General features: G+C 47.2%; 1 protein-coding gene across 6 annotated transcripts in view; it reads left to right on the forward strand.

Moving 5' to 3' along the window:
* The window catches only part of Ncr3lg1 (natural killer cell cytotoxicity receptor 3 ligand 1), a 16,167-nt gene continuing 4,836 nt past the window's right edge, over nt 1–11,331 (forward strand). For 2 of the 6 annotated variants that reach the window (XM_087592595.1, XM_087592626.1), the window contains exons 1-3: nt 1,187–1,560; nt 8,772–9,128; nt 10,337–10,678. In XM_087592595.1, the coding sequence (XP_087448721.1) occupies nt 8,879–9,128; nt 10,337–10,678 (592 nt within the window). In that variant the 5' untranslated portion in view covers nt 1,187–1,560; nt 8,772–8,878. Of the gene's footprint in view, nt 60–1,186; nt 1,561–8,771; nt 9,129–10,336; nt 10,679–11,331 lie in introns of those variants that run through there. The other 4 variants (NM_001447285.1, XM_087592615.1, XM_087592604.1 and 1 more) reach the window with 4 other exon arrangements.

The following is an 11,331-nucleotide window of genomic DNA, read 5'->3' on the forward strand; positions in this document are numbered from 1 at the left end:
AAGAATCAGGAGAGAGTCGTCGCGGGAGAAGGAGAAGCTGGAGACCTGGCAAATAAAAGGTACAAGGGTGAGGGATTTGGGAGCTAGGAATAGGACAGTGTAGGGTGGATCTGCCCAATCTAGATGCTAGATTGTTTTCATATTAATTGAGTTGCGTTTTCTTTGTACGGGCCGTTTTCTTTCTACGTATGTGATGAACTGGGCAAGGGAAGCATCTCTCTTTGGGGAGGAGGCTCAAGAGAGGAAGACAAAACTCCATGGCAGAAAACAATTTCTCTCAAGCAAATTATTTCCAAGTTAAACACCAAGAGGACCAAGTAGACAAGGTGTCCTATACACGATTTCCAGATGCCTGATACTTTCAGTGTCCCGCCCAACCTCGACCAGCAAGGAAGACACGACGAGCGAAGATCTTCAAGCAATTTTACTCAGGAATCTTGATACAATCTTTGGACCCCGGGGAACCCCCACACCACACTTAAATAGCTAGCGCTGGCCTATCCTAGCAAGCCACGTGGGTCATGCAGATAGGCTGTCACTATGCGGAAGCTAGCAGGCCCGCAGGCATAGCCAAATAAGAACTTGTTTACTACCATTGGGAGGGTGGAAGGTGGAAACCAGCGCCATCTTTGAGGCGCGGCACGTCGCAGCTCCCTACATTTCAGTATCTGGCTCAAACTGCAGCTTAACCTTAGCTGCTTCCAGTTTGAGGTGGACTGTTTGATCCCACCTCCCAGTGGAGTTCTAGAGCAGCCTCTAGGGCCTGTGGCCTGTGACAACTAGCACAGAAACCCCCAAACAAGTTGGTCTCACCTGGCCTGAGACCACCAGTGAGGGGGACTCTAACTCCCCTCTGAAGGGACTTGAACCCCTCAGACAGCGGACGCGGACAACACAAGACAACATGAAACAAAGACGAGACAGCATGATTCGAGACAAAACTGAAAGGAACACAGAACACAGATTGCTTGAGCTTACCTCCGATCTCTTGGCCAGTTGTGGTCTGGGGGAGCGCAGTTCCTAGCCAATGCTCTAAAATGTTGTAAGACCCCAAAGTGAAACTTTATTTCTTCAGAAGCATGGAAAAGTGAGGATGTTCTGTTGATTTAGAGCGCTGACCTCCAGTGACATAAGCAAGGTCCCCCCCCTGGCCAGCTTCCATCCTTGCCCCGCCCTCCCCGCTTCCCCCCTCCCCCTCATCAGGATCAGGAAAGGGGGGGTGAGAAGGAAGTGTTGCGGGGGAGGTGGAGTACAGGAGACCTGAGGGTTGGTTGCATCAAGAGCAAACGGAGGAGAGAGAAAAATCTCTTTTTAAAATCTCCTTTTAACCTGATACTCTGAATCAGGTCAGCCTCCACCCAGCTTTTTGTTCCGCTCATCTCGAGACTTAAGGTAGTTTTGATGTTAAGGTCCTGTTCCCCAACTGGTTCTTGCTGAGCAGAACTTACATATTTCTGAAGCAGAATTTACGTAGTTCCTGAGCTCCACCTAGAATATGGACGCACTCAGAAGCGGAGTTCGGAACAGCCAAAGTAGAGGCGGCATCAGCAGAAACCCATGGTAGGAAACTGGCAAAGCATCGGTGGTAGGCGTTCAGTCCTAGGCGCTGCAGTTCCAGATGTTTCCAGGTCGATCCAGATCCCTGGTGACTTCAGCCTCAACCCCAGACATATGGGCTCTATGGCTATAAGCTGAGGCAGAAGGGTTATATCTGTGGAGCTGGCCCTGGGGAAGGCCAACATCCCCCTAACCCCTCCCCCTTCTATATGGGTGTTCCCCTCCCCATCTCCCCCCACTACTGCCCTCTCCCCAACAATCACGTTCACTGGGGTTTCAGTCTTGGCGGGACCAAGGGCTTCCCCTTCCACTGGTGCTCTTACTAGGCTATTCATTGTTACCTATGAGGTTGGAGCCCAGGGTCAGTCCATGTATAGTCTTTGGGTAGTGGCTTAGTCCCTGGAAGCTCTGGTTGGTGGGCATTGTTGTTCATATGGGGTCTCGAGCCCCTTCAAGCTCTTTCAGTCCTTTCTCTAATTCCTTCAACAGGGGTCCTGTTCTCAGTTCAGTGGTTTAATGATGACATTTGCCTATGTATTTGCTGTATTCTGGCTGTGTCTCTCAGGAGAGATCTACATCTGGTTCCTGTCTGCCTGCACTTCTTTGCTTCATCCATCTTATCTAGTTTGCTGGCTGTAAATGTATGGGCCACATGTGGGGCAGGCTCTGAATGGGTGTTCCTTCTGCCTCTGTTCTAAACTTTGCCTCCCTATTCCCTCTCAAGGGTATTCTTGTTCCCCTTTTAAAGAAGGAGTGAAGCATTCACATTTTGGTCATCCTTCTTGAATTTCATGTGTTCTGTGCATCTAGGGTAATTTGAGCATTTGGGCTAATATCCACTTATCAATGAGTGCATACCATGTGTGTTTTTCTGTGATTTGGTTACCTCACTCAGGATGATATTTTCCAGTTCCATCCATTTGCCTATGAATTTCATAAAGTCATTGTTTTTGATAGCTGAGTAATAATGTTCCATTGTGTAGATGATCACATTTTCTGTATCCCTTCCTCTGTTGAAGGGCATCTGGTTCTTTCTAGCTTCTGGCTATTATAAATAAGGCTGCTATGAACATAGTGGAGCTTGTGTCTTTGTTATATGTTGGGGCATCTTTTGGGTATATGCCCAAGAGAGGTATAGCTGGGACCTCAGGTAGTTCAATGTCCAATTTTCTAAGGAACGTCCAGACTGATTTCCAGAATGGTTATACCAGTCTGCAATCCCACCAACAATGGAGGAGTGTTCCTCTTTCTCCACATCCTCGCCAGCATCTGCTGTCACCTGAGTTTTTGATCTTAGCCATTCTCACTGGTGTGAGGTGAAATCTCAGGGTTGTTTTGATTTGCATTTCCCTTATGACTAAAGATGTTGAACATTTCTTTAGGTGTTTCTCAGCCATTCGGCATTCCTCAGCTGTGAATTCTTTGTTTAGCTCTGAACCCCATTTTTTAATAGGGTTATTTGTCTCCCTGCAGTCTAACTTCTTGAGTTCTTTGTATATTTTGGATATAAGCCCTCTATCAGTTGTAGGATTGGTAAAGATCTTTTCCCAATCTGTGGGTTGCTGTTTTGTCCTAACAACAGTGTCCTTTGCCTTACAGAAGCTTTGCAGTTTTATGAAATCCCATTTGTTGATTCTTTATCCTAGAGCATAAGCCATTGGTGTTTTGTTCAGGAACTTTTCTCCAGTGCCCATGTGTTTGAGATTCTTCCCCACTTTTTCTTCTATTAGTTTGAGTGTATCTAGTTTGATGTGGAGGTCCTTTATCCACTTGGACTTAAGCTTTGTACAGGGTGGTAAGAATGGATCGATCTGCATTCTTCTACATGCTGACCTCCAGTTGAACCAGCACCATTTGCTGAAAATGCTATCTTTTTTCCATTGGATGGTTTTGGCTCCTTTGTCAAAAATCAAGTGACCATAGGTGTGTGGGTTCATTTCTGGGTCTTCAATTCTATTCCATTGGTCTATCTGTCTGTCCCTGTACCAATACCATGCAGTTTTTATCACTATTGCTCTGTAATACTGCTTGAATTCAGGGATAGTGATTCCCCCAGAAGTTTTTTTTTATTGTTGAGGATAGTTTTAGCTATCCTGGGTTTTTTGTTATTCCAGATGAATTTAGAAATTGTTCTGTCTAACTCTCTGAAGAATTGGGTTGGTAGATTTGGTAGACGATGTATGCCCCTGGTTTCCCCAGGAAGGAACAATTGATCAGAAAAGGTGGCTCAGAGTTGGAGATTGTTTTAAAGACTGTTATGAGGTTCTCGGTCCTGAGAAAATTCAGGACCTTCAGTTATTGGTCTCATATTAATGACATCCTTAGAACTACCCCTGAGTGGCCAGACCTTCAGCACTTGTTCACAGAAGGGGAGCGTTCGTTGAGAGAAAGTTCGTTGAGGGAGCTTGCCTCCCTCCCCTCACACACTGACCCTATCTGGGGAAAGGAGTCAGTCTCTGGCATTAAGTCACTATTAACATGGAGAGTGCCTTTGATCCTATCCCTGCTAGATCTACATCCGATGTGAAGACTGTACCCAATGCCCCACCCAAAACATCATAATACCAACCCAGTAAGTGACTTTATCCTTCTCTTCAAAATGTAGGCAATGATGGTGTTTTACAGCCCCCCCCCTCACAGGATGAGGCTAAATTAAAGGAGGGAGCTGCTCGCTTTGAGTCAAAAGAGGCCACTATCCTGCTGGCCACAGCCAGAGCTGGTACCCACTTTCCATCATTCTTTCCCCCTCCGCCTTATGGCACTTTAGATGCAGTCCTTGATTCACCCCCTGTCTCAGATGCTTGTCGCCAGCTGATCAATGATGTAGCATTGCTGAGACACCTGGTAGAGACTAGAACAGGTACAGTTACTTAAAACCCTTCAAGATTTAGAGGCAGCATTGACAGAGCTGACACCCTCACATCGTCCCCGGCTTAAAGCCAACAGATCAGGGTAAAAATCAAGAAAAGAAGCATAAAGTTTTAGCCTTTCCTCTCTTGCTACAGAGTGGGGCTAAAGTCCTTAGAGACCCCTCCACCCCAGGTACCCTGGAGGAATAGGAGGGTCGAGCTACAGACGATGATTCTAAGGAAGAGGCGGAATGTCACCCCGACTCACAGGAGCTGGGAGTCGCCCCCGCAGCAGCTAGCTCTGGGTCCTGCGCAGTTCGTGCTGTGCCAAATCCTTCACACTATCACTACCAGCCCCTAGATTTCAAAATATTAGAAAAACTCAAAACAGCGGTATCAAATTATGGCCCTGTAGCTCCCTTTACGTTGGCACTCTTAGAATCCTCTACTGAGGGATGGCTCGCGCCAAGACAGTTTTCGTACTTCGCCTAAGCTGTGCTCTCAGGTGGTGACTTTGTGCTTTGGAAGTCAGAAATGGCTGTGGCCGCAAAAGAAATTGAAATGAAAAATCATGCATGTCCCGATACCAGGTCATGGACAGCAAAAAAGATCCTTGGTGAACCGCTGGATTAATATTCAGATGCTATTTTCTCCTGATCTTTTGACTCAAGTCTGCCAGGCATGCCTAGCAGCCTGGAAAAGACTGCCTCCCAAGTCTGGCTTCTCTTCTGAGATCACTAAGGTACTCGAGTGAGCTGACAAACCATTCATATCTTTTGTCAGCCGTTTGACCAAGACAGCAGAGTATTTATTTGGTGTCCAAGAGAATGAAAATACCTTTATTAAACAGCTAGCATTTGAAAATGCCAATCCCACTTGCCAGGATATTCTCAAACACCACCGGTCAAAGGCTCTGGTGGAGTATGTACGCCTCTGTGCAGGGGCAGGAAAAATCCATGAGATTGGTTTAGCTATCGGAGCTGCTCTTCAAAGAGCGGGCTTAAATAATTCTCAAAAAAACCTGCTTTAGCTGCAAACAAGTTGGTCATTTCCTGTGAGAATGCCCCCACCCTCGCCAAAATAGAAGACCTCCAACTGAGGGACAAGGGAAGACTCCCCCAATGTGGTGTCTGCCCAACTACTTTGTGCCCCCTCTGCCTTAGAGGTCGACATGGGGCTAGCGAATGCTGATCCAAAACTGACAGCCAAGTGTGCCCTCTGCTGCCATGGCACTTGGGAAACTTCTCACAGGGGCAGCCTCCGGCCCCCTCTTTCAGGACAGGCCCTGGGGCAATAGGGTTTGTCCCTCAGCAAGTCAGCCACCCCTCACCCAATCAATTGCCCATCTCTGGTGAGCCACAAAGAACAGTTCAGGACTGGACCTCTGTGCCTCCACCAGTACAATATTAACACCCGAGGAAGGTACCTAGGCCATATCCACAGGCGTTCCTGGACCCTTACCCCCAAATACTCTTGGCATGATTTTAGGTAGAGCTTCCCTCTCCCTGAAAGGACTCCAGATCACACCTGGGGTTATAGACCCTGACCACCAGGGAGAAATCCGGATCCTGGCCAGTGCCACAAGTGGCCCGATACTTATACCCACACAACAAGCCATTGTACAACTGTTGTTACTCCCCAAGCTGCCAGTCAAAAATCCACATCATAAAGATGCCAGAGCCCCAGGAGAACGAGGAATATCTGAGGTGTTTTGGGCCCAGAAGATATCCGCTTCTCGACCTATGCTTACTTTGAGTCTGAACAGAAAAACCTTCCAACGACTTTTAGACTCAGCGGCTGCTGCCACAGTTATTTCTGACAGGTTCTGCCAGCTGCCTGGCCATTAACTGACTCAGCTACCCACCTACAAGGAATTGGACACTCTAAAAATCCACAAGTTAGTGCTCAGACCATTAAGTGGACAGATCCAGAAGGAAATTCAGGAACTCTGATTCCCTATGTAATACCTGACTTGCCCATTAACCTCTGAGGGAGAGACATCCTTTCCCAGATGAATGTTATTATGTGTAGCCCTAACGAGGCAGTTGCAAAGCAGATGTTGGCCCAGGGATTCCTCCTGGACAAGGATTGGGAAAACAGGCACAGGGCATTAAAGAACCGTTGGCTGTGACACAAAAGTTAGATGGAAGAGGCTCGGGATCCCCGCCTTCACATTTTCCCTAGCAGCCGGTCATGCCTGCTCCCCAGGCTCATACAGAGGATATCTCTCATGCAGAGAAGATCTCTTGGAGAGATAATATCCCAGTCTGGGTGGATCAGTGGCCGCTAACTCAGGAAAAACTGGCTGCCGCTAGGCAGTTAGTGCAGGAACAGTTAGCAGCTGGCCACATTGAGCCATCCTCTTCCCCCTGGAACAGCCCAATTTTTGTCATTAGGAAAAAATCTGGCAAATGGAAGCTCTTATAGGATCTTCACATGGTAAATAAAGTTATGATACCCGTGGGAGCACTGCAACCTGGTCTTCCTTCTCCTGCTGCCATGCCTGCTAAGCTCTTTAAAATTATTATTGATTTAAAAGATTGCTTCTTTACCATACCTCTTCACCCAGAAGATTGTCACCATTTTGCATTTAGCATTCCCCAGGTTAATTTCCAGGGGCCCGTGGACCACTTTTACTGGCGGGTCCTTCCTCAGGGCATGGCCAACAGCCCTACCCTGGCTCAAAAATATGTAGTCCAGGTAATCCAGCCCATCAGGAGGGCTTGGCCACAGATTTCTCTCCTTCACTACATGGATGATATATTATTGGGAGCTCTTGACAAGCAACAAACCTTTTCATGTTTTCAACAACTTCAAGAGGCACTCGGCTCCCAGGGGCTTAAAGTTGCCCCTGAAAAGATTCAAATACGAGACCCATATTTCTGTCTGGGGTATGAGCTCGAGTTAGAAAAGATCTGTACTCCCAGAGTTGAATTCAGCTTTCATCCCTTAAAACTCTACATGGTTTTCAACATTTACTTGGAAACCTCCAATTTATCTGCCCTTATCTAAACATTCCCCGCTGAGGCTCTAGTCCCTCTTAATGATCTTCTTTCAGGAGATTCTCATCCCTTGTTCCTCCAAGCCCTCACCCCCCCAGGCCGCCTTGGCACTACAGCGGATAGGTCAGGCTATTTCTTCTCAGACCTCATCCCAGATGCATTATGCTTCCCCCTGTATTTTATTGTCTGTGCTACTGCACATACCCCAGTGGGAGTCATTTGGCAACAACCCCAGGCTCCAAAAGAAAAAGGACGCCCTCTATTTTGGGTATAACTTTCCTCCAATCCAAACAAGGTTTTGGCCACCGATTACTCCCCATCTGCTGCCTTAATTACAAAAGGAAGAAAAATGTCTAGACAGTATTTTGGAAAAGACCCTGACATTATCATTGTCCCCTATACTTCAGAGCAGGTTGACTGGCGACTTCAGTCCAATGACGATTGGGCCATAGCTTGTGCCTCCTTTGCAGGAACCATAGATAATCATTATCCAAATGACACCCTTATACATCCCATAAAAATACACTCATTGACCTTTCCTAACGTTACCTCCCAAACCCCGTTATATGAAGGTACCTTGGTATTCACAGATGGTTCCTCAACCAAAGCAAAGGCGGGTAGAGCAAAAACTACAGGAACAGCAATGCACTAGGCGTCTCAGAGGTCTTAAGGTCCAACGGGCTGTGTTGTGAATTAGAGAGAGCAAACTTCCTTACGTAGCCATGAAATGATTTGAAAACATGCATGGATATAACTGTAGGAAGAGCAGTGATAAAGGCACCTTGTTCCAGGTGTCGGATAATAATAAGCAGGCCTATAATAATAATAATAAAATTATAACAATAACAATAATAATAGTAACAATAATGCCTATCTCATGCAGCAGGAATTTAGGCCTTGAGAATTAAATAGAGGGAGAGCCTGGAAATAGGCTCATCCAGTAAGTGGACAGAGATATTAAATAAGTCACTGAGGCCTTGATCTCATGGAAGGTCGGGACAGGGGATAGTAGTAGCACCATCTTAACAAATAATATTTGTTCCTCGTGTCTTCTTCTCCCTGGTGCTAAGGTTAGAGGCCTGCATCACCTCACCTCACAGGGCACTGCTCACTAAGCAAGCACTGCCAACTGAGCTCAGTCCTCCTCGAGGTGCACAGTGCAGAGAAGGCACAGGAGTATGACGTCCAATCTTTTCCCTGAAGGCCTAAAGCTAATTCCTCATCAGACACCTTCAAAGTCCCCATCTCAAATGACAAACGACAGAGGCACATGTCCAAGCCCGCTCACATGTCTCTTCAAAGTGTCTCTTGTCTTTCTGTTAAATAAACTCATTGACTGCTTCTGAACTGTTTTCTGTGACAGGTTTCGAGGTCCAGGTGCATCTCTGTGTGACCCACCGTGCTCTAAGACGACCTCCACAGCTGCCCTGCTCAACCAGTGGAACTGCGTATCCAGCTGCTCATAACAAGATGGCTTCACAGAGCTGCCAGAGGGGCCCGGAGAATGCACACATGCACCCCAAGGGACCATGTTGTTCTGCTCTCTGCTTTCTGTGTAGCCTGGGCTCTTCACCACATGGCAGCAGCCTAGGACCACTCAGGAAATGTGGAAGACGGAGCAAGCCAGTCCAATCCAGCCCGGAGGGCTCACGAGTGGCAGAGTGGCCCGATGGCTTGCTGAGTTTACTGTTGCTTCTGTGGAGCCTGCTGCCCTCAGCAGGTAGGATGCAGATGGATGCAGATGGAATGGGAAGGAAGAAGGACAGGCTGCTGTAGCTCCTGCCGTCCCTGGTGGGCTCTGCTGGGTTCCCACTTACTGTGGTTGTGGCTCTGTCACCCAGCCTGCACTATGAGGGCTTTTGTGCATAGAGCAGAAGACTGAGTGATGGCTCAGTCAGGCTTTGAAGACCTACTGTGTGCCTTTTGCCTTGACTGTAGACCTTTCGGTGCTTTGCTTCTTCACCCATGATGTGGGAACCAGGGGGAAAGTTGGAGAAAAACTATGTCACTCAGGCATCTGTACTAATGTTTTTGCAGAGGTGGGAGGGAAGGTTTTCGTCTCATGGGAACATTCTAAGGAAATTAGTTTTGTAGCCTGGGAATCTAAGTTAAGGGTCTGTCTGTTTTAACTCTAGGATAGTTTTCTGTTCTGTCATCATGGCAGACAGAGCTCTCTTGTAGCTTACAATCTAGTTGATGTCTCTAATCCCAGTCAGAGGGCTCCAACCTCATGCCATCATCATCCCCCAGAGTCCTCACTTCTAAACACTGACTCAGTTGGGGTTCAGCATTAACCTATGAATTTGGGAAGGATAGAACTCTATCCTCAGCACATCCCCAAACATGTTCATGGACTGAAAATGTAACAAGCTTATAATATCCCTAAATTGGTCTATGGACTCATAGGTGAGAACCTAGCAGACTTCTTTGTAGAAATTGATCATTTGGGGCTGCTGAGGTGACTTGACAAATTAAACCTAATGACCTGAGATTGATCCCTGAAGCCCTAATGGTTTAAGGAAAGATCTTATTTCCACAAGTGTCCCCTGCCTCTACAGAGATGCCACAGGCCCATGTGTGTTCTCTCTCTCTCTCTTTCTCTCTCTCTCTCTCTCTCTCTCTCTCTCTCTCTCTCTCTCTCTCTCCCTCCCTCCCTCCCTCCCTCCCTCCCTCGGTCCCTCCCTCCCTCATTAATATATTCAATACATATAAATTTTTGTTAAAATTTTTATGTTATTTTAAAATGCACATAGACCCCTAATAGCTAAAGGAATTGTGTAAAGAAAAGATAGGCCTAGGGGATCTATCTGGGATAACATGGTAAGAGCTTTTCTGAGCTGTTCAAGGCTGTATAACAAGGGCTATTCATTACATTCCCAAGCCTGAGTACCATGAGCCTCCTATAACTGAGTTCTCATATTGCCTTAGGTGGACTGGAATTGGAGATGGCAGGAACCACTCAGATAGTATTCCTACATGAAGATGTCACCATACCCTGCAAAATCCTTGGCTCCCTGCACCTCGACCTCAGTATTGTGGGAGTCATCTGGTCTTTGAAGAAGGACGGGGATGAATCTGAGGTGTTTAAGTTTTATGGAGATCAACTAGAGGCAGTCCGGCCTGGAGCCAACGTGTCCTTGTTGGGGCTAGAACATGGAGATGCCTCACTCTACCTACCCAGGTTCGAGTTATGGGAAGCAGGAGAATACCAATGCAAGGTCGTGGTGACCCCTGAAAAGAAAGAGGGGACAACCAGGCTAGAAGTCGTTGGTGAGTTCTTCGTGGAAGTGCCCTGTGGTTCTGATGCTGCTGGAGTAGTGGTGGGTGTGTGCATGGACAAGCAGAGTAGAGGGTCAGAACATGGGTGACGGAATCAGGGGACATGGCTTTCAGTTTTGCCTCTTGCAACCCAAGTCCATAGGCAAATGCTGAAGAGGACGAGGCAGGGGGATCTTGAATTTAAGGCCACCTTGGGTTATACCGTTTAGGTGGGGATGTATACAGCTTAATTGTAATGTGTTTGCCAGGCTCTGACTTCAACCCCCAGGTCTGTTCAGATTCAACGGAACTAAAACCGCTTGACAACCTTTAGCAACTTCCCTGTTTGTCTGAACTGAAGAGGGCTTTTCTGTCCACAGAGGTAAGAGTAATCTACCTAAAGACTTAGAGGAAAGAGTCTGGGAACAGCCTGCTGTAAACAAACTTAGGAATTCTCTACCCCAGCCGTCTCCACTGAAGGGGACGCGAGAGGATGTCCGAAAGAGGAGCTCAGTGTGAGCTGGGGCGCCGCGACCTCAACTCAGATTCAGCTTTGTCTCTTCCGACCTGGGAGAGCAGACCGAACATGCTGTATCTTGGAGTGAAGTCTTCCATGTATCGCCCAGGACAGGGTCTCACTGAGTTGCTGAGAAGGGCTTGGGCAT

The sequence above is a fragment of the Rattus norvegicus genome, chromosome 1 (assembly GCF_021556685.1).
Source record: "Rattus norvegicus strain SHRSP/BbbUtx chromosome 1, alternate assembly SHRSP_T2T, whole genome shotgun sequence".
NCBI lineage: Eukaryota > Metazoa > Chordata > Mammalia > Rodentia > Muridae > Rattus > Rattus norvegicus.